At 42.2% G+C, this 24,702-nt stretch overlaps 1 protein-coding gene across 3 annotated transcripts; it reads right to left on the reverse strand.

Moving 5' to 3' along the window:
• Window positions 1-1,019: 1,019 nt before the first annotated feature.
• Window positions 1,020-24,675, reverse strand: Cpsf7 (cleavage and polyadenylation specific factor 7). 3 transcript variants are annotated; one of them, XM_041661605.1, is made up of 10 exons: window positions 24,599-24,675; window positions 23,874-23,982; window positions 18,524-18,742; window positions 17,602-17,705; window positions 16,854-16,999; window positions 13,530-13,944; window positions 12,175-12,293; window positions 9,101-9,269; window positions 8,075-8,242; window positions 1,020-2,967 (listed from the first exon to the last, which is right to left on the reverse strand). In XM_041661605.1, the coding sequence occupies exons 2-9, from the start codon at window positions 23,925-23,927 to the stop codon at window positions 8,080-8,082; spliced, it is 1,389 nt and encodes a 462-aa protein (XP_041517539.1). In that variant the 5' UTR covers window positions 23,928-23,982; window positions 24,599-24,675; the 3' UTR covers window positions 1,020-2,967; window positions 8,075-8,079. The 3 variants fall into 3 exon arrangements, with proteins under 3 accessions (XP_041517539.1, XP_041517538.1, XP_041517540.1); XM_041661604.1 differs by having other exon boundaries at window positions 16,827-16,999; XM_041661606.1 differs by lacking the exon at window positions 24,599-24,675 and adding an exon at window positions 24,336-24,487 and having other exon boundaries at window positions 16,827-16,999.
• Between the last annotated feature and the right edge of the window lie 27 nt (window positions 24,676-24,702).

Below are 24,702 nucleotides of genomic sequence, written 5' to 3' on the forward strand. Positions count from 1 at the left end.
AACAAAGGGCTGGTGTGACTGACTGATGGTTCAGTGGGTTAAGGTAGAAAGCCTGACCAGAGCTTGATTCCCTAGGAACCACAAGGTAGAAAGAGAACAAAGTTTCCAAGTTGTCTTGACCTCCAGACATATGCCCATGTGCGTACATGAAGACAGCCAGCCAGACACACATGCACTAATGTATGCATTTAAAAACAAACAAAACCCAAGTAACCTTTGTGGATTCTGAATCTGATTCCTAGGTTCAGGTACCAAAACTTAAGATACCAAATTTTAGGGACCAGCTCAACACCCTTGGGCAGCAGTGACATTTCAGTACTTAACTCCTCTTGTCATATTTGTCCAAACAGTAAATTGTTAAGATATGACTACTTTGCCAGTGGGCCTTTATCTGTGTTGCTTTAAAAGGAGAGCTCTTCTGGAAGTCCCTCAGTATTTCTAAGCTTTCTAGTTTCTTCTTCACATATTTAGATGTCAATTCTGTTCACAAAACACATTATTATGTGATTCCTAAAGCATCCTTAATACGAAGGCAGAACAGCAATTATTCTCATTTTTGATGAGAGACTGAGGTCACATTGCTTGCCTATGGTTAGCAGATGGAAGACCTAAGTACTAGCATTCAGGTGTTCATGCCCAACTGGATACCACTAGAATTCCACAGGGTAGAAAACACAATCTGCAAGTAGGGCTCAAGAACCATGAGTGGTCAGGATGACTTGGAAGTCTCTTTAACTCAGGGAAAGGACAAACCGTGAGGGGCACAAGTAAAGGTTCAAATTGTACTCCTCGGAGACTCACCATGTCAGCTAAAGCTGTGGAGAAACGACTGCCTATCACCAAGTTACAGTTAAGAACCTGAATTTCCCTACATCACATAGTATCGTTATCAGTCCACACCCATGCCCAGACACCTCAACAAATCTATTCAATGCAGAATCCGTAAACAGCTCACACCCCATTTATTATTTAAAAATATTTTGTTACAAAAGGAAAAAAATACAATGCAGTATAAAAGATTGACATCGTCATCAAGTTTATTACACAATTTTCAACCTATCAGAAAGACAAACAAATCACTGACAACAGGGGGACGGGGCCTTGACCTTTTGAGGGCTGGGATTTTTTTTTTCTCCTTTTGCTATGAGGAATAAAACTAAAAATTCTGTCATTGAGTAAAAACAAAAAAACGGGGAGAAAATAATTCTCCAGGTAAACAGCTTTTCTGATATTCTATATATTGTTTTTCCTTAACTGTCAGTTTACTTGGTTTTCTCTACATTTTAAAAAGACACCCCACACTGCTTTCAAGAATAAGCACATCACTTAACACTTGGCCAATTGGGCAGGGTGCCAGCCATGTTCTGAAGTGGAATAAGGATCGGCTTGGGAGGCAGGAAGATAAGCTACAACTTGTAGCCTCTGTCCCAAGTGAATGAGCCTCTCAAACCCTAGGGGATACTCCCTCAGTGACTGAAGTGTGCTGGAAAGAGAGGAAGGATCCAATTCAGTTTCTCTCCTCTGAGTCTATTGGGTCTCCAATGACCCCTGCCTCATACACCAAGTCTGATCTCACATGCCACATCTCTTTTCACTTAGATGTCATAGACCCTGCAGAAGCATGCAGAAGGAACATCACCCTATGGTACTCCAGGACTGTGGCTACCTCCTGCAGGAGCAACCTATCACAATTTGGATGCTGAGAAAAGCAATTCCATCTGCCTGTGCAGAAAATAGTCACCTGTGTGCTGGTCCTTAGAACTCTGAGCTGAGTTCACTTAAATCAGGCTTCATTTCTTCTCTGTTCTTTGTCAAAGGCAGGAAGCACCTCCAGGCCAAGTGAGGGGGAGTATTATAGCCAAAGGGGGGAAAAAAAAAACACAAAACACCACATCTGTGACTTTACCTGCCTATTAGTGCTGAGTAATCCCACAATAAGTCAAAGAATGTACCGTGGGGATGCAAGCCCATGCTTACATCAAACCTGAAAAAGAAGAGCCCATGCAAGTAGGCCACATCCTGCTCAAATTGCTTTCTTCCCCACACTCCTGGTACGTAACTAGGGGTCCTCATTACTGAGGTCCCATGACATCCCTATGTCCCAAAGGCAGTACCTTCCTCTAAAACAAGGAAGAAGCCTTCTTGGGGGAAGGATTCCATGTTAAATGGAAAGCCCCAGGGAAAGGGAACACCTAAGAGCTGGTTATTGCAACAGACAACTGAGCCTGAAGCAGTAAATGGTGGTAACTGGCTTGGCTAGGCTTCCAGGAGAAAGCAACCTCCTGGGTTTTGCTTTCGAGGGGCAAGTCCACTGAGGAATCAGATAGCAAGGAGTCAAAAGGATTTAGCCCTCTAGAAGGCCAGGGAAATAAACCATCAATACGTGAGAGAGAAAACCCAGAACAGCAGCTTGTCACAAGGTAGTTTCTGTTCTCATGGTCCCTCCTCAAAGGGCTACAAAGGTAAAGAGTTGAACAAAGAAGTGGTATGTTAGCGGGGTTGGACCCTCTTGCCCCCACCAAATCTAGTACCGAGGGCAGAACCCTTAGGGATTTTTGGCACACCCAGTCATTCTTCTAAGATCCCACAAAGAGGATCCGTTTTCTCTGGGAAGGAAGTTTTCTTAGTAACCTCACCATTGACTGCTCCTGGGGAATCAGAAACTCAGGTTTCCTTGGACAAAGCACCATTCTCTATGGAGACTAGGGGCTGGACACGTTGCTGTCTTCCTGCCTGCCCCCATTTCCTACCCCATAAAGTCTTTAGGTTCTTCCCCTCTGGCAAACAGGAGGTGTGGGATTGGGAGGGCTGCCAAGCCATCTTCAATCCTGTAGGGCAGAGGGTATTGCCTGGAGGAAGTTAGGGGTTTGGAAGAGGGGAAAGGGGTGGAGCGGCCTCCGTCCTTTAGTCCTGATCAAGGTGAGGAGATGCAAGTCCATTAAAAACAATTTGCTTCCACCCAGACTCCTGCAATGAAAGTACCAGAAGAAAACAGCAGTTAGAGGTCACTCTCATTAGTAAGGGGTTATATGAGATACATTGGCTTTTCCTAAAATCACAACCTAAGTCAGAATGTAGGCAAAGAATGCAAGCTTAGCAAAGTAGAATAAAGTGGACTGTCTGGCATCGAGTAATGTGAGGAAATGGGTGGGGAGAACACAATGAGTAGAGATTAAGAATAACCAAAATGGTGACATCTTTAAGGTCAAGAGGAAAACACAGACAATGGAATGAGGTCTCTGAAAGCAGTCTGAGAATATATTAGCAGGAAGATAGGAACTAACATTTCAAGAGAAGTTGCTGTAAGGAAAGACTGTTTCAGAAAATCTACTCTGAGCAAGTCATAGCTTACCTTAAGGGAGAAAAAAAAAGAACAAAGAGAAAGAAAAAGAAAAAGAACAGGAGAAATAATAGTAAGAAAACAAGTGTGTATAAAACCAAGTCCACAAATCCCCAAACACCTCAGAGGTTCCAGCAGGACACTCCCAAAGCAAACGCCTCAGTATCTGTTTTCTTTTAAAGCAGTCCTGGTCAGAACAGACTTCAAAAACAAAAAGCAAGCCGGGTGGTGGTGGCGCACGCCTTTAATCCCAGCACGCGGGAGGCAGAGGCAGGTGGATCTCCGGGAGTTCGAGGCCAGCCTGGTCTACAAGAGCTAGTTCCAGGACAGGCACCAAAGCTACAGAGAAACCCTGTCTCGAAAAACCAAAAAAAAAAAGCAAACACACACCCTCAAACCCAACCAAAACCCCACAAACCAAACCAAAATACAGATTCCAAACAATATGCTATGCATGTGCACACAGACACACAAGCACCAGAGCTTTTCCAGGCTGTACTGAACAAAATACAGATAATTTTAAGATTCTTCCCAGACAGCAGTTGTGGATGAGGACCCAAAAGTACAGGAACACTAAATAGGAATGACTTGGCCAAGCCCGAACCAAAGCAGAGCACGGAAGAAGAAAACAGAAGCCATCATCAAAAACATCTGACAGCTTGTTAAGAACCTTTACACCTGGGGCTGGAGAGATGGCTCAGAGGATAGGAGCACTGGCTGCTCTTCCAGAGGTCCTGAGTTCAATTCTTCCCAGCAACCACATGGTGGCTCACAACCATCTGTAATGAGGTCTGGTGCCCTCTTCTGGCCTACAGGGAAACATGCAGACAGAATATTGTATATCTATTTTTTTTTTAAAACTTTATTTTAACTTTATTTCATGCACACTGGTATAATGATGTCAGATTCTCTTGAACTGGAGCTACAGACAGCTGTGAGCTGCCATGTGGGTGCTGGGAATTGAACCCGGGTCCTCTGGAGGAGCAGTCAGTGCTCTTAACCACTGAGCCATCTCTCCAGCCCCCAGCCATCTCTCCAGCCCCCTTGTATATCTAATAAATAAATAAATCTTAAAAAAAAAGGAACTCTAAAAAAAAAAAAAAAAAAAAAAAGAACCTTTACACCCAACAGGAAGGGTCTGCTAGACTACCTATCACATTTTTAAATGTTAAGGTCCCTAGCAAACCTGAAATATGCAGATGGTAGTTGGTCACTTGATAATATAATCAGGACCAACAATCAGAAAGAAACGGAAGAATTAAATTCAGGTCTAGTATGTTTACTAAACTGAACCCGGAACTGCAACAATATGCAAATTCTTACCCTTGATATAAGTCTCACAAATCTTGTAAGAGTCACCCAAGAAGACATAAACACACCAAAGACATCTGCATGCTGCCTCATCTTCCTAACCCTGAGTTGGTACTACCTGAGTTTGCTACTCAGAAATCTGTATGATCTTCATCTTACTGGCATCTTTAAACATGTGCAAGTATTTGTCCCTTTTTCTATAAAGAAAAACTAAAGCTCTTAGTGCCTTCTTTGTTTCCTAACATTCAGGCTTCTGAATGTTGTTTTCTCAAGACAGGGACCTGCTGGGTAGCTTAGGCTTGCTTTGAAATCGTGATCCTCCTCCCTTAGTCTTACAAGTGCTGACTACCGACATGTACTATCACAATTGGCTGAATCTTTAAGCCAATTTCTGTTCACACCTGAACAGAAAGCCCAGTTTTCAATGGATCAGCAGGGTACGAAATGAGAATGATTCTATTCCAAGTAAGAAACACCCTGAAATTTTGGGACTATTAGAGAGAGTTGAAGACAAAGACCACCTAGAACACCCTCAAACTCCAAAGCATACATCCATGCTCTGAAGAAAGGCATTTGTGAAGTGTCCTTACAGAATGAGATGCAGAGGATAACTGGTACTGGCAGTAGTGCCTGAATGCAGACGGAAGTCAGAGATCCATCACTTTAGCCAACTGAGCTGGGGCCCTCTCCTGAGGAACAGAAGAGGGTATTGCTCTTCCATTGATGCCTCTGCACAAAACATACCTTTCCTGATCAGGGAACACATGTTCACAGCACAGAATATCTTTTAAAGAAAAGATGCTGTAAATGCTGTTCAAATGGCTTGGAGGAGTAAGGTTTTCACAGACAGACCTGTACAGCATTTCCCCAACATGAAACCTAACCTACAATTTAGTAAATGAAGATAGAATTCAGACTACCATGAAAATTAAAGATGATTTTTTTAAACCTCTTTAAAGTGTCTGACTTGCACATATATGTTAGAGGAAAGGAAAAGAAGTGATGTGAAACACTTACCCAAGAGTGAGCTTTCCTCATTTCATCACAGGCCTGTACCAGTAAAATAAACGTTTTTCTGTAACTACCAAAAGAAGCCTTTCTTGCTGGCAATTTCACTGTCAAAAGGTTGTCAAAGGAGCAAAGCCAGCAGGAATGGTGATATACAGTCAGATATTCTATTAAGTACACTGAATATGGCTTACAACTGCTGCTTTGTACAGCTCCCTTCCTGGTCATTTTTCTCTTTATTTTTAAAAGACAGGGTTTCCCTGTGTAGTCCTTGCTGTTCTGAATCTAGCTCTGTAGACCAGGCTGGCTTTCAAGTCAACAGATCTGGCTGCCTCCACCTCCTGAGGGCTGGGATTAAAGGTGTGCATCACTCCTAGGCCACTCTTATTCCCTTCAATTCCAAAGAATACACACTACATAATAGGAGGAGGTGATGTCTTTTCTTTTTCTTTCTTTCTTTCTTCTTTTTTTAAAAACAAGGTCCTGCTAACCCTGGCTACCCTTCAACTTATGGTTCTTCTGTCTAGGTCTCCTGAGTACTAGGCATTACAAGTTTGATCACAACACCCAGTGCTGGCTGTTTTGGATTTCAAGTAATTCTTCGGTTGTACTAGCTCAAAAGAGGTGATGCTGCTACTTACTGAAGGGAAGGGGTACCAGACCAAGACATCTATGCCTACCTTGTCCATCCCCAACAAGAAAGAAGGCCAAAGCCACTTATGGGCTACATCTTCATTAACCTGCATTTCCACAGGCTATGTATGTTATGTGAACACCTTTCAAAACTCAATTTGTTGCAAAAATGTAGAAAGACAAACAGAACATATTCGGAGCTAAACTGTTGGCTTTTTATGCTGGTTATCCAACATTTTAGAATTCCATGAGATAAGTAAAGAACACAGAAAGTGTTTGTTTTCTAAAGAAAGAGAGAAAGAAGGCATGGAGTGTGATGGCTTAGGAGGATCTGAGAGATGAAGGAGGGGAAACCATGACCAGAATATACTATGTAGAAAAAAAATATTAAAAAGACAAGATAAAGGGAAACATAAAGCTAAAAAAAAAAGGGACTGAGAAAGGTGTAGACTGAAAATATTAGTAATTGTTATCATTCCATTTACTTTCTATCAAAGATGACAAAAACACTCTCAGCTATAAAACTGTTTATAAAACTGTTTAAGTGCCAGGTGGTTTTTGATCCCAGCTCTCAAAGAGTCAAGAGGCAGGAAGATCTTTGGGAGTTCGAAGCTAGTCTGATCTCATGAGCCCAGGACAGTCAAGACCACATAAAAGAGACCGTTTCACAAAACCAAAAAAAGGCAGATAACGCCAACCAAGCAGAGGGCAAACATAAGGGAATGTTTTATTGTTTGCTAGTAGGTTGTACCTAGGCAGAATGCTGCAGAACTTTCAAAAGGTTTGAGTTTACCGTGACCTATGAGAATGCACAAGGGAAAAGGGTTCCCAGTCTCTTTTATCCAGTCATCCATAGAGCTACACAGCCTGATCAACTACATTACTTCCAAACAATCAAGCAGACAGCAGCCCAGACAGATCCATCTAGCCATATTCTGCTCTATTTTATACATCTCCAGACACATAACCAACATCCATTCTTTCTTACACCACAAACAATCCTTGTTAGCAGCTTTCTTTCAGTTTGGATTACAAACTGAAAGAAACTGAGTGGGATAAAATTCAAGAGCCATAGGCTCATTCTCCAAGAAATCTTTCTTGTAGACCAGGCTGGCCTTGAACTCACAGAGATCCGCCTGCCTCTGCCTCGTGAGTGCTGGGATTAAAGGCGTGCGCCACCACTGCCCAGCTTCAAGAAATCTTTCTATGAATGAAAATATAGAAAAGTAGAGCTGAGAGACAGGGAGCCTAAGTCCTGGTGACACAGTCCCCAAGCCAGACAATCCAACCTAACTTTAATTACCCACACTCCTGCTTTTATAAAACTTATTAAAAACAAAAATATCCTTCTATTATAATTATTCATAAGGTCTCTAAAGCTTTTCAAGATTTTTCAGAATGGTTTTTCTACTCTAAAATTCCAATTTTCAAAATCTTTTTAATGGATATCAATTCTTGAAGTCATTAATATTGTTTTATGAAAACTAAGGTAACAATCTCTTCTGCCTTGGCCAGTTTTCCCTTTTACTTGAAAATTGGGATTAAAATGTAATAATGGTAATAAAAGTGGTTTTCATTTATTAAGAACTCAGGGGAGGAAGAAACATCTTTATTACAAATCTTCCTTTTGTTTTGAGAAAGGGTCTCACTTTGTAGTCCAGGGTGTCCTTCAACTCAAGGCAATCCTCCTGCCTTGACCTCACAAGTGCTGGGATTACAAGCATGAGCCACCATGCCCAGTTTATACTTAAACCACTGGTCAGGAACAGGGCTTCTTCCCACCTTTCTCAGTGGTGCCGGTCCCGTTCTCTATCCCGGTGTCTCTCATGCTCCCGGTTCCTCTCTTGGAAATAATCATCATGCCGGTCTTCATTATGAAGCAAGTCTCGGTGCCGCCTGCTGCTCTCCCGGGACCGGCTGGGTGACCTCTCCCTGGACCGATGCCTTTTCCTATCAGAAAGATCCTTCAGCCTCAACTCAGAGGGCCTACCACACATTCTTTCCACATGGGATTTTGTATCTTCCGGTGTTTGCTTAAAATATTCTTAGTTATCTATCATGGAAGTACTGTCTGAGGATCTTAGTTCTTTGATGTCTAATCTTTACAGGGAAAATGGATGATAGACTTGTCAAGATCTTACTAATAGGGGCTGGAGAGATGGCTCAGTGGTTAAGAGCACTGCCTGCTCTTCCAGAGGTCCTGAGTTCAATTCCCAGCAACCACATGGTGGCTCACAACCATCTGTAATGAGATCTGGTGCCCTCTTCTGGCCTGCAGACAGAATACCAAGAATACTGTATATGTATACATAATAAATAAATAAATCTTAAAAAAAAAAAGATCTTACTAATATATTGGACAGGGTATTTAGAATTTTCCAAGTATTATGATTTCATCTTTATAACAGATCTATAGGTTAAGTACTAGGACTTTTCCCCTTAAGTTCTTAGAACATCACTAACTTCCATATTCAAGATAGTCAAACAGGTAGTCAGCAACAGAACTGAAATCCAAACCTAAGATTCAAAATTTCCATGTGTCCACCTAGTCCAATTTTCTTCACCCCTTTCCTTGACCACATGGTGCTGAAGAATTGAACCTAGGGCCTCATGAATGCTAGGCAAGTCTTATCATTGAGCTACTTCCTCAGCACGGAAGCCTGTGTTCTTTATTAGTCTTTTTTTTTTTTTTTTTCTAAATAAGGCTACTGCTCCTACTAAACACAGATCTTGGTTTCTTTCATTTCCCAACCAACCTGCAGGAGAGTATTGCTCAAGGCCAATCAGCCCCCAAAGCAACCAACTCACCTCGAAGAGCTTCCACTGGCACCCACACTGTACGACTTGGCCTCTATGCCATGAAGACAGTCTTTAAGAGAGGAGATGAGGACACGGCAACGCTCATCATTGGCGACTCGGGACTGTTTGATAACTGCAATGGCTGTGAGTAGTGTCTCAATGGCATCACTGTAATCCCCTGATAAGATGAAGGGAAAGGCCAAAGATGAGAAAAGGCAGTAACCAAACTGAACCAAAAGGAGGATGCAGGAAGACATAAATTGTGAGTGACTGGCTGCTTTAAAGAGTCACAGTAAAATGAACAAGGCAGACATAGCAGGTATAAAAATGAATGACAGTTATAGTACAGCTTGAAATCTGACAAAGGCTAATGGCCTTATAATCAATGCACCCTTGTCTAAGGGCTACTTGACAACACTGATTAAAATAAACTGTCCCAGGGCTAGAGAAATGGTTTAGTTGTTCAAATCACTTGCTGGTCTTGTAGAGAATACAGGTTTGATTTCTAGTACATACACGACAGCTCACAACCACCCAATTTTAGGGAATCCAATAGCCCCCCCCCCCCCCCCCCCAGGTCCCAAGGATGCATGTGGTACATATACACATGCAAAATACACACATAAGTCTAAAACGTAAAAATAAACTGTACCTACATTTGAGCCAACAATTCTAAAAATTTTCTGTTCATAGAGCTGTGTAAGCTTAGCCATGTTTTAATAATATTGTTTGCTTTATCTTTGCTAGGACCTGGCTAGGCTACATAAATTAAGGAACAATGGCTCTGCAGATTACTAGTTAGAACATTACTAACTTCCATATTCAAGATGGTCAAACAGGTAGTCAGCAACAGAACTGAAATCCAAACCTAAGATTCAAAATTCTTAGTTAGTTTGTAGGCAAATAAAGTTATCTATGTGAAATCTTTAGCATAGTGCCAAATACACAGTAGAGATCAACAAATATTAGATGTTAAGATATACTAATAACGTAGGTGTCCAAAATATAGGAAGTGAAAGGTAAAAAAACCAAAAAAACCCCAAAGAATCTTTTTGTTGCTGTGTGGGCTACTGGGGGGTTGAACCCAGAGCTTCGAGCATGCTAGGAGACTGATCTGTCACCAAGCTACATAACCAGCCTTGTAGTTCCATTTTTAGAAAATCAAAATCATACATATGTTGTAATATGTGCATTCCCCCCAGAAAACTGGAGGAATACCCACCATTCACAGAAGGTGGTCTTGTTGGTCCTCACAGAGGATTTTCATTTATTCAGTTATTTTTTTAAAATATTATATTATGCCTACATGTTACTTATTTCTTGCTTTTTTTGTTATTTCCAAAACAGGGTCTCACTATATAACTCTAGCTGTTCTGTAACTCACTATATAGACCAGGTAAGCCTTGAAGTCACAGAGACCTGGCTGAATGTACACATTATTCTAAATTTATAATCATGTGTGTATTTTTTCTAACTCATGTATATGTAATATACAAACCCTATTACATGTATATACAATATACAGCTTTCAATGACACGGTAACATGCTGAGAAACTTGCTGTTGGGCAGTTTCATCATTTTTAAACACCAGAATGTATTTAAACAGACTTGGTTATGTATATCACAATATATATAAACACACATATTTTTTTTACACACACAATTTTCTATCACACAACAGTGGTGTATGAACTTCCTAAAATAACATTTTCTCTCTCTTATGTATTCACATCCATACATTTAAAACACCACACTGCCCTCAATAACTCGACCTTTCATTTCCCAAATGTGAACGCCACCTGACTCAAGGATATGGTTACAGGAGTATTTGCATATTGCTTTTTCAAGGAAAGTAAAGAGCTCTAAGTAAAGAAAATAAAAGGAAGAACAGATCTACATACTGGTCTGGTGAAAATGAGAAGTGGGTGGCTTTATGAAAAGTAGCAAGAACAGAATGGACAAAAACTATGAAGGAAGTGAAGCAACGTGAAGGACCAGGAACACTGGCACATCAGCTCCAAATAGGCGGGGAAGTTCTGTCTGTTTTAGAGGCACAGTGAATACACATTATAGTCCCTACGACTGTAATAAGAAAAAAGGAGGGAGATAAGGATTTATTCATCAGTCATCTCAGTGTGAAGGGACTGGTACTGAAAAAGGAACAGAGATTACTTCCTCTAAACTCCTCTGTATTATTGTATAATAAAGATCATGTATTATGTTTTAACTTAAAAGTCAAGGTATATTTTTTTGGTGAGAGAAGAACTGACAAGAACACATACTGTTTTTGTTTTTTTTTTAATCACTTACTGTTTTTAAACTACTCTGTAGAATCAAATTGAAACCAAAGATCAGAAATTACTGTTGGGTACTGGAAGTCTGCATACATTTAGATCCACATGGGAAACCCCCAGGAAGAAAGTGAGCATGATTTGGACCTCTCTATTCTAGTATGCCAGGCCACTGCTCTGCCCACTGAGGTATAAACTATAAACTTTCCATTCTATATCCTTTTATGGCCAGAGCTTTCAGAATCATAGTTACTGATTCTTCAGGTAATACTGAGAGCAAGGCAAGTAAGTTGAAAGGGTGTATGATATGCCTTAGGATGATAACAAACTTGCCTTTCTAGAAACAGGCTACCCACAGGCCACTCGCTCTGCCCAGACTTCTTAGTGTAACAGATCCATTATCACAGCACCATCTAGTTGAGGAATTACTTCTAAAACCCAAGGGCCTTTAATTCTACTTCGTATTGGAGTTACTACATAGGCAGACACAGGTCTAAAGCTTACTTCTCAGATAAATATCTCCCACAGTTGGCAATTACATTCCACATCAAATAAAAAAAGGAAATAGTGTCTATTATTCATAGGGTAGGCACTGAGTAGTTTTCTAGAGAGCAGGTCTAGACATATGACTGGAGCTTCCTCAAAGCCAAGAAACCAAGTCATACACTTCTTTTGAAGTGCGTATCTTCTGATATCTAACAGCGTTCCAGTTTCAACTTTTCGAAGTTTTCCAAAAGGAAATGACAAAGGGGAAAATCTGAGCTAAAAGTAGCAAAGTAAAAGTTAATTACCTGCACTGGCTCCAGACACTGCTTTGGAAATGGCACTGCTGGAAATTGCTCTGTTTCGCTTCATTATTTCTTCAAATTCAGCTTCACTCACTGTAGAGGGTGGAGGGCCTGAATCTCGGCTGTAGAGAGATAATACCATGACAGATTGCCCACATCCTTTATTACTTTCACCATATTCTATAGTACTGTTATTCAATTCTTCTCTAGGCTATTTCTCAAATGTTTTATATGTTCATTTTTCTTCAAAGACAGGATTTATATATCATATGAATTGATAATTTTGGCTTGACTCAACAGTACTAATCACTGTAGCATCTGCAGCAGCCCTTTATGGCACCAAGTTTAATCAAGCTGGTTAAAGGAAGTTATGAAAAATATGATTTGGCTGGGTAGTTAAGATGAAAACAGAAAACACTAAATAAAAAACACTGATGGAGCAGGGGAACTAAATTAACCAATAAAGTGCCTGCTAGGCAAGCAATGAGAACCTGAGTTCAAATGCCCAGAACCCACGTAAAAATACCAGGAATGGTGGAGCATGCTTATAATTCCCGGTGCTGGGAAAGTGAAGACAGGTAGATCCCTGGGGCTCACTGGCTAGCCAATTTAATCTACTTGGTGAGCTTAGGCCAGTGAAGCCTTTCTCAAGCAAGGTGGATAACAAAATTGAGGATGACAGCAAAGGTTGTCCTTTGGCTTCCACATTCAAGTATACACAGGACACACGCAGCTGCACACACACGCACTTGCACATACAGGCACGCAAAACAAACCTTTGACAGATACTAATCTATGTTCCATGACTCAACATCACAAGATTAAAGAGGAAAATAATCAGCACTCAATACTCCTTCATTTAAAATAATGTCTAAAACACTGTCTATCTTTTTTCCTATTCTTTTCGGTTGTTTTTTTATTTTTTTTTAAATATTTATTTACTTATTATGTATACAATATTCTGTCTGTGTGTATGTCTGCAGGCCAGAAGAGGGCACCAGACCTCATTCCAGATGGTTGTGAGCCACCATGTGGTTGCTGGGAATTGAACTCAGGACCTTTGGAAGAGCAGGCAATGCTCTTAACCACTGAGCCATCTCTCCAGCCCCCTCGGTTGTTTTTTTAAGATAGGGTTTCGAAAGACAGTAACCCTGGCTGTCCTGGAAGTCACTCCGTAGACCAGGTTGGCCAGCCTCTGTCTCTGGAGTGTGTGTGCCACCACTACGCAGCAAAATACTGTCTACTAATTTGAGTTAGAGGCCAATCTGGTTTACGTAGTGAGACCCTGTCAAAACCAAACAAATAAAAAACACTGTCTACTATCCTGGCTCAAATCTGCAGGGAAATACAGTTTTTACCTGCCATGGTGGTTATAGGGTGTAGAGGCCTTCATGTAAGTATCTGGTGGAGGCCCCACTGTAGCATTTGGTGGGGGGAAGAAGGCTGGATTGAGGTGAAGGGCTGGTGGAATGGCCCCAGGGGGAGGTACAGCCAGATGAGGAGGTAATCGAGGAGGGGGAGGCATGAGATGCTGGTAGTGGATACCAGGAGGAGGAGGAGGGACACCAAAGCTTGAGGAGAGAGGTGGTGGGGGTGGAATTGGGGGTGGGGGCAGACCCATCAGGGGAAGGGCTGAAGGAGGACGGTTAAAGTAGGGCAACACGCTGGGGGGCTTATCCACACGAGCAGATGAGGGTACAAGGTTCTCAGAGGGAGTTGCCCGTCCATCAGCGGAATCACTAGAATCTCTGGAGTGGGCCCGTGGAGGTATTCCTGCAAAGCAAAGCAGAGCTGATGTTACTGCCCAGGCAGGCTTTGGACATAACAATAGGACCAGCTCATCCCTCAACAAGTCATCAGGTACCACACTGAAGAAGAAAAAGCAGCTGAGAGAATAAACAAATCATTTGGTGCCTTTCCATTGGCCCCAGTGGAAAGATTAGAAGAATCTTCGTTAAGACAACTCCAAAAAGCAATATGATTCGTAAGTCCTGTATGTCAAAGGATGTTCTCATCTAGGATCCTCAAAGTTTTTAGAACACATTCAACCTTTAAACTTGTTTCCTATTTTCAAATACACACATTCCAAACAACCCCTGAGAAAATGATGTTGAAACATTCTCAGTGATGCTCTGCTGGATTCTATCTGCCTTGAAATCCTACATCCCCCAGAGTTCGGAGATTCTTAAGGCTATTATAAGTTGACCTTCTTTATTATGCTATACTCTAGAAACATTCTCTTTGCCAAAGAACTCTGGTCAGAGAACTGAAAAAGCATGGGAAAAGCAGGAGACAGAGCCATTCTCTATCTACATAATTTTCATTGAGAGCTAGCTCAGCCTTCTAAAAGTAGACCCCAACAGAATATGATAGTATAGCCTTACGAGTCATGCAGGTAGAAAGAAGCTTAGCAAATATGGAGGGGGAGAATGCTTTTTAAACTAGACCTTACAGTCAAGGCCAAGCCTGAGACAAGCCTATGGTGGGATCAATTACAGTGACAACCACCTTGACTTCTTCACTATGAGATACTGCCAATCTGACACAGGCCCTGTCTGTTTTTCATATTTCAAACATATGACAGTTTGTTCCTTTCTCAAGTTGTTATGAACTGAAGAGGTTTAAAAGCAAGTGCAGTACTCTGTAACATTAACCTCTTAGGTACTGTTCCATACTGGCTTGTATATTTGGTTACAAGTCCTCAGAGAAGCAGTCATTTTTAAGCAGAGGAAGTCCACCAGCTTTAGTCTTTCCAGCAAAGTAACATGCACAAGGAAAAAACTGAGAAGAGGTAGAAATACTAATCTTTTTTTTTTTTTTTTTTTTTTTTGATTTTTCGAGACAGGGTTTCTCCGTAGCTTTTGGTTCCTGTCCTGGAACTAGCTCTTGTAGACCAGGCTGGCCTCGAACTCACAGAGATCCGCCTGCCTCTACCTCCCGAGTGCTGGGATTAAAGGCGTGTGCCACCACCGCCCGGCAGAAATACTAATCTTAATACAGCTGTAAAGAGATGCATTTTGGGGAAACCATGTGAAGGTCAAATTATACAAAAACTCTGAAACAGAAGGGACTTGAAAATGTAAGTTGTCAAGGAAGCTAAGTGTATGCTTTTAATCCAGGGCAACAAGCTCATCCACCCAGCTGTCAATACAAAGGATAAGGGCAATTGTTTCTATTATAGAGGCTCTATTTCCACATGAAGGACATACCCAATTAATAGAAGAACTACTGTTTTAGAGCTAGGTATAAGCAGTGACAACAGGTATGTGACGAAATGTTGCTGCCACCACCTTTCCCTAGTAGTGGAAGAAAAGGAGGTTGACTATTTCAGGCAGGGTCTTACAGGGTAAGCTGCACCCTGTAAGATTAGCGTAAGTCAAGATTGGTTTTCAGGTTTAGAAGTCTGATTTTAATAATTCACCAGGGAGTAATCACACCCCAGGAGATTGAATAATGCCAACCAAACTCATAAGAAACTGATAAGCAAACCAAAGTAGTAATTTACTAGTTGATAATGACAAACATTTACTGCCAAGCCAACTGGAATACTTGTAGGCTGGTCAGTGCAGTCTCTTTCCAGGAGGAAAGCCTCACTAGTAAACCAAGGTAATATCAGAAGGTGGTTTGGTGAACAGAGTCAGATCAAAGGGAGTAAGATGAACCTAAGGGAGCAAACTAACACAGAATGCCGCATTTCTAAAAAATTATTTTTAAAATTTTATTATGTGTATGGTAATTTGCCTGCATTTATGTCTGTGTACCACAGGGTCCACTAAGGTCAGAAGAGGGCACTGGATCCCTTGGAACTAGAGTTAGAGACAGTTGTGGGCTTCAATGTGGGTGCTGGGAATTGAAACTGGGTCTTCTCAAAGAGCAGCTATTCTCTTAACTGCTGAGTTATCTCTCCAGCCCCAAATAATTCTCCCTCCCAACCAGAGACAGTGCTTTCTGTGTAGCCCTGGCAATCCTGGAACTCACTCTGTAGAGCAGGATGGCCTCAAACTCAGAGATTCAAGTGCCTCTACCTACCAACTGCTAGGATTAAAGGTGTGTACCACCACTGCCCAGCTGCATTTTTTAAAAAACTAATGTGATATATTCTTGCCAACCAACTAAGTAGTCAATAACTGTTTCCTTTCTCTAGGACAACAATGGAGAAACAATGCTTAATATTTACTGTCTAACACTTGTTTTGGTTGAATTTTACAGAGCACTCCACATATACACTCATGATAATATCACAGCCACCTTTGTAAACCTTAACTACACTCAGTGTGTCTGCTTTTTGAAAACTCAAAAGAACCACATCTTATCTAAAAAAGCAAGCCCATTCATGGTTTATTCATTTATGGCAGAAATAGAACTGACAGTTGACAGGAACTTTAATCATTTTTCAGTTCCGATGGGAAAGAGGCCCCGAGCAGAGAACTGACTTGTTCAAAAGGTCAAAAAGGTCACAAGAGTCAAAGGCAGTACCCACTGACAACCTGAACCTGATTCCCAGGATTGTGTTGTTTACACAAATCTCACTCTTAGGTCTACCGACTTATTATGCCAACAAGCCATACCCAACAGGACCCTTCCCCCAAATATTCCACATCAGTCTGAGCCCACGCAACACACCTCCCCCCATCATACAGATGGTCTCCACGTACCCCCTCTTGGGACTCGGACGCACTCACGTTTCCGAGCCTGCGCCTCAAACTGTGATAAGTTCTGCCGGGTGGCCGGCCTCACATCCACTTTTTCTCCATTAAGAACTTTTCCTGGCAAGAGTTCCAGCAATTTGTGGACAGAATTTTCAGAGGCTACCACCACCTCAGCATACCTGGGGGAACCAAGTAAAAAGAAAAATACTGAGATACTGGAAAAGGAAAAAAAAATTCTATTTGACAAAGAAAAAGGCACCTTGCTAAATTAAATGTAAACACACACACACACACAAAATCAACAATAAGAAGGGGCCACACGGGCTGGAGAGATGGCTCAGCGGTTAAGAGCATTGCCTGCTCTTCCAAAGGTCCTGAGTTCAATTCCCAGCAACCACATGGTGGCTCACAACCATCTGTAATGAGGTCTGGGGCCCTCTTCTGGCCTGCAGGCATACACACAGACAGAATATTGTATACTAAATAAATAAATCTCTAAAATAAATAAATAAATAAATATATATTTAAAAAAAAAAGGGGCCACACTATATGCTTCCTGTTTTTTCTTATTTTTTGGAATTTAAAATTAACATTCTTCCCTTCAGCAGATGGATATTCAACTTCAGCCTACCTAGGTTCTCAATCTATGGCAATTTGTCAAAAACCAAGGCAGTAAACTAGGCTGGGGTGGAAAGGGGTTGGAATCCAAGTTCAAATATATCACAAAGCTGTTACTCTAACAGTCACAAACTAAAGGAGGTTCCCCAAACCCAGACCTCACCCTTTAGACTGGCCATTTGCACGGTTCTCTGCAAATTTCAATTCCACCACATCATAGACTCCTATAGAGCGAATAACCTGGATCAGCTGCTGGTCTGTAGTCCACTGGGGCCGGCAAGATGGAAAAAGGGAGAAACGTCAATAGCTACATGCCTGATACCCACCCACCCAGATGTCCCAAGTTCTGTTCCCAAATCTAGGACTCTAGCCATAACCATGACCACCCACAGGAAACCCTAAAGTCCAGCAATATTTCAATCAGTGCAGGCTTTTATCCTGAACTCTAAACCCATCTAATCCCACAACCCCTATGTTTGGGAATTAAGATTGACATTCATTTTAATTTTGACTGACATATGGGCTGGTTCATCATCAGATCAGATCAAACAGATTGTTAGCAACTTTAATTATAGATGTAACAGTCTAGAATTGACCATGCCAGGAACTTTCTCATTAGTATATACATTTCCTGATTTGGCATCCCCACCACCAGCCCAAGAACATGTCACACAGTTAACTTTTACAGAATCGTTAACACATATCCCAAGTACACTAGAGCTACCAAGGTCTTTAATCCCCATCACCCACCATTATCACAGGACCATCTAATGACCACCATGAGTTCAAGGTGTTCACTCTGAAATCTCGTCCCATAGATGACCCTGCTAGACATAAAGCCCCAGGGTCAGGGGCAGTAATAAGATGGCAGAAAAGGCAACTACCCACTTAATCAATGCTTTCTTCGGCACCAGTACGTCCTCAGGATAGTTCTCTTTCAGAGATCAATCCAACCTGATCCCAGGAAAAAGAAATCCAACCCCATCAGAGCACAAAACAGTGCAACAGTGGTTTCTGAAAATGCCATCACCTCCCAGTGCTCTCCCTCCAGCCCACCCATAAGACTTCTGGTTATCCTTGCTTACCCAGGAGAAGCTGCCTACATAGACAGCTGCTCGTCTACTCCGCAGGCCACTATATGTATACAGGATTGCAGGGGTCTTGTTGTTTGGTTTGGGAGTTGGCTCCTGGCGAACAGGAGGGGGTGGTTCAGTGCTACTGCTTCTGTCATCTGAAGGCTGTGAGGTAGCCGTCAACACATCATCATACAGGTCAATCTGATCTGTATTGTTGAACTCCGAGTCCTAAAAGAGGAGGGGCTGACAATGGAGTCTTCGAACTTTTCAGTTTCCTTCTGCTTCATTCTAGTTGACTTAGAAGCTATAAATGCGCCGGGCGGTGGTGGCGCACACCTTTAATCCCAGCACTCGGGAGGCAGAGGCAGGCGGATCTCTGTGAGTTCGAGACCAGCCTGGTCTACAAGAGCTAGTTCCAGGACAGGCTCCAAAACCACAGAGAAACCCTGTCTCGAAAAACCAAAAAAAAAAAAAAAAAAAAAAGAAGCTATAAATGCTTTGTAAAGCAATGCACAAGATCTCCCTGTCCCATTCTAGAAAATGGTAACAAAGAATTCCTGATGTGAAACTCTTCATTGCTTATGAGTTTCTAAGACTATTTGTAGTGTGCAAGTTTCTGACCTTAACCTCCTGTGAGGATCACAAGGCAAATGGTGAATAAGCAAACAAACCACTAATGAACAATTAGAACATGTGCTACTGTCATCAATTGATGTCACACTCAAAGACTACATCTAGGATATATTAATAAAAATGTATTTCAGTAACAGATTCTATACTATTATTGCATGTACAAGAGTACATTTATTTAGAAATATAAAGTAAGGGGAAAGAATGTTAAAGTGAGTAGGCAACAAAATGCAAGACAAAACACTGAGTTACCCTTTGGTTTATACAACTGATCTAGGGAAACTTTCAAGCTCGTAGAATACAATCTCAGTTTCCTAATAACCTAAGAAACAGGGAGTAGAGGACTGGGGATATAGCTCAGTTGTAATAGAGTGCTTGCCTTGTACACAGAAGGTCCACAGTACTTATTCATCATATATCAGGTACAGTAATTTTCCCTTATAGCTTGAGGAACAAAAAGGACATGTGCCTGTAATCTTAGCATTTGGGAGGCAGGGGCAGATCAGCAGTTCACAGCAGGCTTCATACAGAGTTTGAGACCAGCACAGGCTGCACCAGATCAACTTAAAAAGGGGGAGGCCAGGCCAGTGAGATGACTCAATGGATGAGTTCAATTATCAGGACCCACATGGTGGAAGAAAAGTTTTGTCATCTGACCTCAACACACTTGCCATATACAAATGTAAAAATATAAGTAAATCACCAAAATCCCCTCCTCCTAAAAGGACTCGATGACTCTATCTTGTTCAATGCTCTAATCCTCAGAAGCCACTACACTTAACTCTCCATATCTGTTAATTTTCCATCCAGACAAAGCCAGCTAAATATCAGCTGAAAACATCCTTTAAAACCTTTTTAAAGACGGGCAGAAGAGATAGCTCAGTGGTTAAGAACACTGACCACTCTTCCAAAGGATTAGGGTTTGATTCCCAGCATCTACTGGCAGCTCACAACTCCAGATGCAGGGGATGAGGTGCTCTTCCCTGGCCTCCGAAGGCAATGCATGTACATGGTGTATAAACACACACACAGGCACACGCATAAAAATATGTATTTTTTTGTATATGCATAAAACACCCACACGCATAAAAGTAAATGAAAAAATTTAAAACCACAACGTAGAACTCTTACTGAGCAAAAGACAAGGCTTGTCTTAGCCCAGGTGAAATAATCATTCTCATAATCTGAAGATTTTTTTAAAGCATAGGGAAGGAATGTATAAAGATTTTCTATGCAAAAATACCTCCTCCAAGTGGTTCTGAGCATGCTAGGCAAGATCTCTACCACTGAACTGTATCTTAATTTTTTTCTTTAAAGTTTGAGATAAGGTCTGGCTAAGTTAAGAAGACTGGTCTTGAACTTGTGATCCCTTTTCTTTTTGCCTCAACCTCCTCAGTAGCCAGGTTTACAGGCTATTCCATCATACCCATAATCGTTTTTGTTTTTTATATTTAAGATTTAAGCACCTGAATATTTTGTTAAGGAGAAAGATTCTGCGACCAATCCCTGAAAGATATTAAGAACTAGACTTTATACCTCCCACTAAGGCTTTTTAAAAGTGAAAGAGATTTTCAAATGAAACGTAAAGACAATAAGGAAATAACAATATTTCATATATTCAATGCCAGAAAACTAGGATTCCTTTTATGCAGTATCTGGGATTTAGAGATGTACCTAAAAGTTGTAAGACAAATGCCATCACTGAAAACTGGCTAGACTAAAAAAAAAAAAAAGTCAGTGAGTCAATAACATTTCAACTTGTAGAGCAAACACATCAGAGGGAATCTTTTCATACTGTTAGCTTAAAGGCAATCAATGGACTCTTTCAAAATCTCTAAAAGAACAAAACAGGCTCAATCCTAGAGGACCTTGTTTCTGTAGATCACCACTTCAGAAAGAAAATCAAATGAATCTGAATGTTCCAAGTTTCAATGGTCTACCTGGGCCATGAACCACAGTTAAAAAAAGCTAGTGGTAGCTGGACATGGTGGCGCACGCCTTCAATCCTAGCATTCAGAAGGCAGAGCCAGGTGGATCTCTTGAGTTGGAGGCCAGCCTGGTCTACAGTGAGTTCCAGGACAGCCTGGGCTAAAACAAAAACCCACCTATCCTATAAAAGAAATACATCCACATTTTATAGGTGGTAATGCTAAAAATTTTTATTCTAAGTTTAAACTGGAAATATGCAATCAATACTGAATAAACATCGCAGCAACAATTTTGTGTTCAAGGACACACACATACACAAAGCCACAGTTATCTCATGAAATGTCCTATTAGGAGTTTGAGTTTGCCCTCTAATACACTCAATGTTCCTACTTTCTATCTCTTTCTTGGTATCTGACCCAATGAAGTAACTAACTTAAATACATTTTTCTCAGTGCAACCATTTTGACTCTTGGTTACTTTTTCTTTCATTAGAAGACCACATCAATTTTGGGCCTCACGCTCACATCTCCACAGTTCTCATCTTATACCTCTCCCCCATCACTGTTGCCCCTTATGCTGCATTGTTACTATCACTATTATTTTACAACTTTTGTTGTTGTTGGGAGAAGGGGAGAATTCTAACAGTTTCACATTGTAGCCAAGCTGGCCTCAATTTGTAGCAATACTGCCCTAGTCTTTGGAGCACTCAGCTTATGAATGCTGAGTATCACCACATCAAGCTAATATCACTTTTACTTTTAGCCACTAGGAATGGCACCAATTTTCCAGCACAGGGATTCCCACTCCCCCAACAACTCAATCAGTACCTCTGGCAGTGCTGCTAAGGAAACACAAGTAGTAGTTCAAATCCTTCTTGATGTAGAACCAAGCATACTATAAAGCCCATCTCAGCATGAGAAGGAACAAACAGACAACTTAGAGTGGCACCTTTTTAGTTTTCCCCTGTCCAGTAGAGTAGTGTGAATCCCAGGGCTCCCGATGCAACATCAATAAAGTATCTCGGCAAAAGGTTTTTGCAGTACATGCTGCCAGAGATCAGAAGCAAATACAGGGTTCCATGTAATAAATGTGCTAATTTCCTTTTAGGAGCAAAGTGCTCTTGAGGGAGCTGTATGCAGGGCTAGCTTGGGGCAAATCAATAACTGTCCTAAGACATTCAACAACTCAGTTTATACTGACTGCCTTCTATCCAAGCCAACCTCTAACAACTCCACCCAGACTTTTTAACCATTTAGCAGCTTCCAGCTTACACTAAAATCAGCTTTGCCAAAAATTAACTTATGGGGATGAGGTAACCCTTCTCTACTTCTAGAACATAAAACATTCAAAATCTATACTTGTCTCAATTTTCCCAGTATCAAACACTGCCTGTTTGGTACAACTAAGACTCCACACACTAATTAGTCCATACACTAATTTTGGTTTTAGATCAATAAGTCCTTTTAAAAAAAGCTAATTAAGGAACAAATTACTGAGGTTAATAATGTCTACCCTGACAAAGTAATGACCACCGGACAAGAACTATGTCTTATTTATGACACCCTCAAGTCATACTATACTGTTTAATCAATTATTAATTTTTTTTAAAATCAAACATGGCCCGTGGTCAAGGATTCTATTCTCCAGAGAGAATGAGTTGCAGTATCAGTCAACAATACAGATTCAGAATTTGGGGGCACCATCTTTTAGGAGAGTTGTTAATTAATGACAAAGGCGTAAATTTCAAATGGTGAAAATCTGATTCAAACAAATGCATAGAACTCAGGAAGGCAAGACTGGAGAGGGCTCAGTAGTTAAAAGCACTTTCTGTTTGTCCAAAGAAGCCGAGTTTGGTCACTAAAACCCACACCAGGCGGTTCACAACCACCTTAACACCAGCTCCAAGGGGATCCCAGATTGCTGGGCTCCTTGGGCACCTGAATTCACATGCATATACCCCCCCACACACTACTGAAAATAAAATAACGGAGCACAAGAGCCTCTTTGTTGCTCCTATCAAAGTCAAAGTCCAAGCCAGGCATGCTACTTCTCTAGCCCAATCTTCCCAGGTCCTTTCGTGTACCCACTGGAATACACCAATGGGTCAGAAGCAGTTTGCTTAAGGATAACAGTTCTGAAGAACCCAGGTAAGATAATTAAAGTTTTAAATAGAAAGTATCAGTTGAGCTTTGCCTTCAAGATCACAGAACTCAACTGTATACATTACTATTTCAAGAAACATTTGTATAAATTCCCTGGTATTGTAATAATCGCAAAGATACAACTGCCCACAGACTTCTCAAGACACAGTCCAGCTATTTAAAAAGAAGTGAAGCGGGAACCCCATCTTTAAAGTACATTTTATACCATGTCTCTCGAAGTTATCTCTTGTGCTGTCTGCACCATTAGGAGGGGACTAGCAGGGGGAGGGGCTAACATTCTGAAGCCCCAAGCTGAGAGAACAGCAAAGTAACAAGTATCAAAATTATCCACACAATACTGCAACAAATGTAATTTTGAGTTTTAATTATGGTTAGTCATTCAGCTTTGGAATGACTTGGGGAAACAAATTCCACAGGCTGATTCATCATTCTATTACACTTGGCTTTTTATTTGCTCTTAAAGCAACCCTTTAAAATTGAAGCTTGGAGGTTCAATTAACATGAAACGGTCAGTCGTCTTCAAAGCCTCCGCTAGGGGGAAACGCTTCAATAGTAAAAATAATCATTTTGAGCTGATAGAGAAATCACTGCCAGTAGACTGATGAAGGAAACCCCAAACTGCTGCTGATTCCTCTTACCTGGTTGAACTCTTCATCAGCGTATATATCAATCAAGTCCACTCCTTCTGACATGGCTCCGGAAATACGCTCTCGAGCCCGGAGAACGGACAAAGTAAGAAAGATGCCACTACGGTATTCAGAAAAGGGTAAAAAATTTTAAGGCACGAGGGTCCCAGGCTGGGAGGAGGGCAGTGGTCGCCAACCTCTCGTGCCCGGAGAGGCAGCATCCCGGCAGCCAGAGCCCGGCCCCACCCGCTCCGCCCCGCCCCCAGCCTCGCGCCGCCCCCAGCTCTCCCAGGCCGCCCGGGCTCGCGGGGCTCGCTGCCCATCACCCGCGGGCCCGACCCGAATTGCGCCGACTCGGCGCCCGTAGCTGCCTGTGGCGCCACCGCCAAGTCGAGGCCTTGACTCTCGAGAGGGGCCCCGGGCCGTGCTGTGACGAACCATGGCGGCGAAGGCCGCAAGCTCGGCCCGCCGCACCTGCTAGGCCTTGGGGGCGGCCGAAGCCGGAGTCCCCCAGCGGGCCCGGAAACTACCGCCGCTTCCACTCCAACCGGGCCCGGTCCTCGACCTCGGCTAGGCCTACCCGGCTCCCTCCCACAGCTCCAGGATCTCAGCCCCTCCCTCAGAGGCCCGCGCTTCCCTCCACCCGCCGCCTTCCGCCGCAACCTCAACCGACCCCCTCCCCGCCGCGGCGCCAGCCCCGGCCCTCTTTCCGGCCCCCGGCCGCGCGCCCCCGTTACCGGGAATATGGCGGCGGCCGCGGAGAGTCCCGACTAGGCCCGAAGCGCGCGAACCGCTCTCCGCCCCAGGTCCCGCCCCCCCCCCCCGCCGGCGGCGTCACACG

Source organism: Microtus oregoni, unplaced genomic scaffold (assembly GCF_018167655.1).
Source record: "Microtus oregoni isolate MIOR12 unplaced genomic scaffold, Mior012 000012F_ref0000307, whole genome shotgun sequence".
Lineage (NCBI taxonomy): Eukaryota > Metazoa > Chordata > Mammalia > Rodentia > Cricetidae > Microtus > Microtus oregoni.

Excerpts from the sequence above, each read along its gene's own strand:
- Cpsf7 (XM_041661604.1), bottom strand. The coding sequence starts at position 23,927 with ATGTCAGAAGGAGTGGACTTGATTGATATATACGCTGATGAAGAGTTC. Across the intron at positions 18,743-23,873 it reads CTGATGAAGAGTTCAACCAG|GACTCGGAGTTCAACAATAC; the intron begins GTAAGAGGAATC and ends CTCCTCTTTTAG. Across the intron at positions 17,000-17,601 it reads GCAAATGGCCAGTCTAAAGG|GTATGCTGAGGTGGTGGTAG; the intron begins GTGAGGTCTGGG and ends TGGTTCCCCCAG.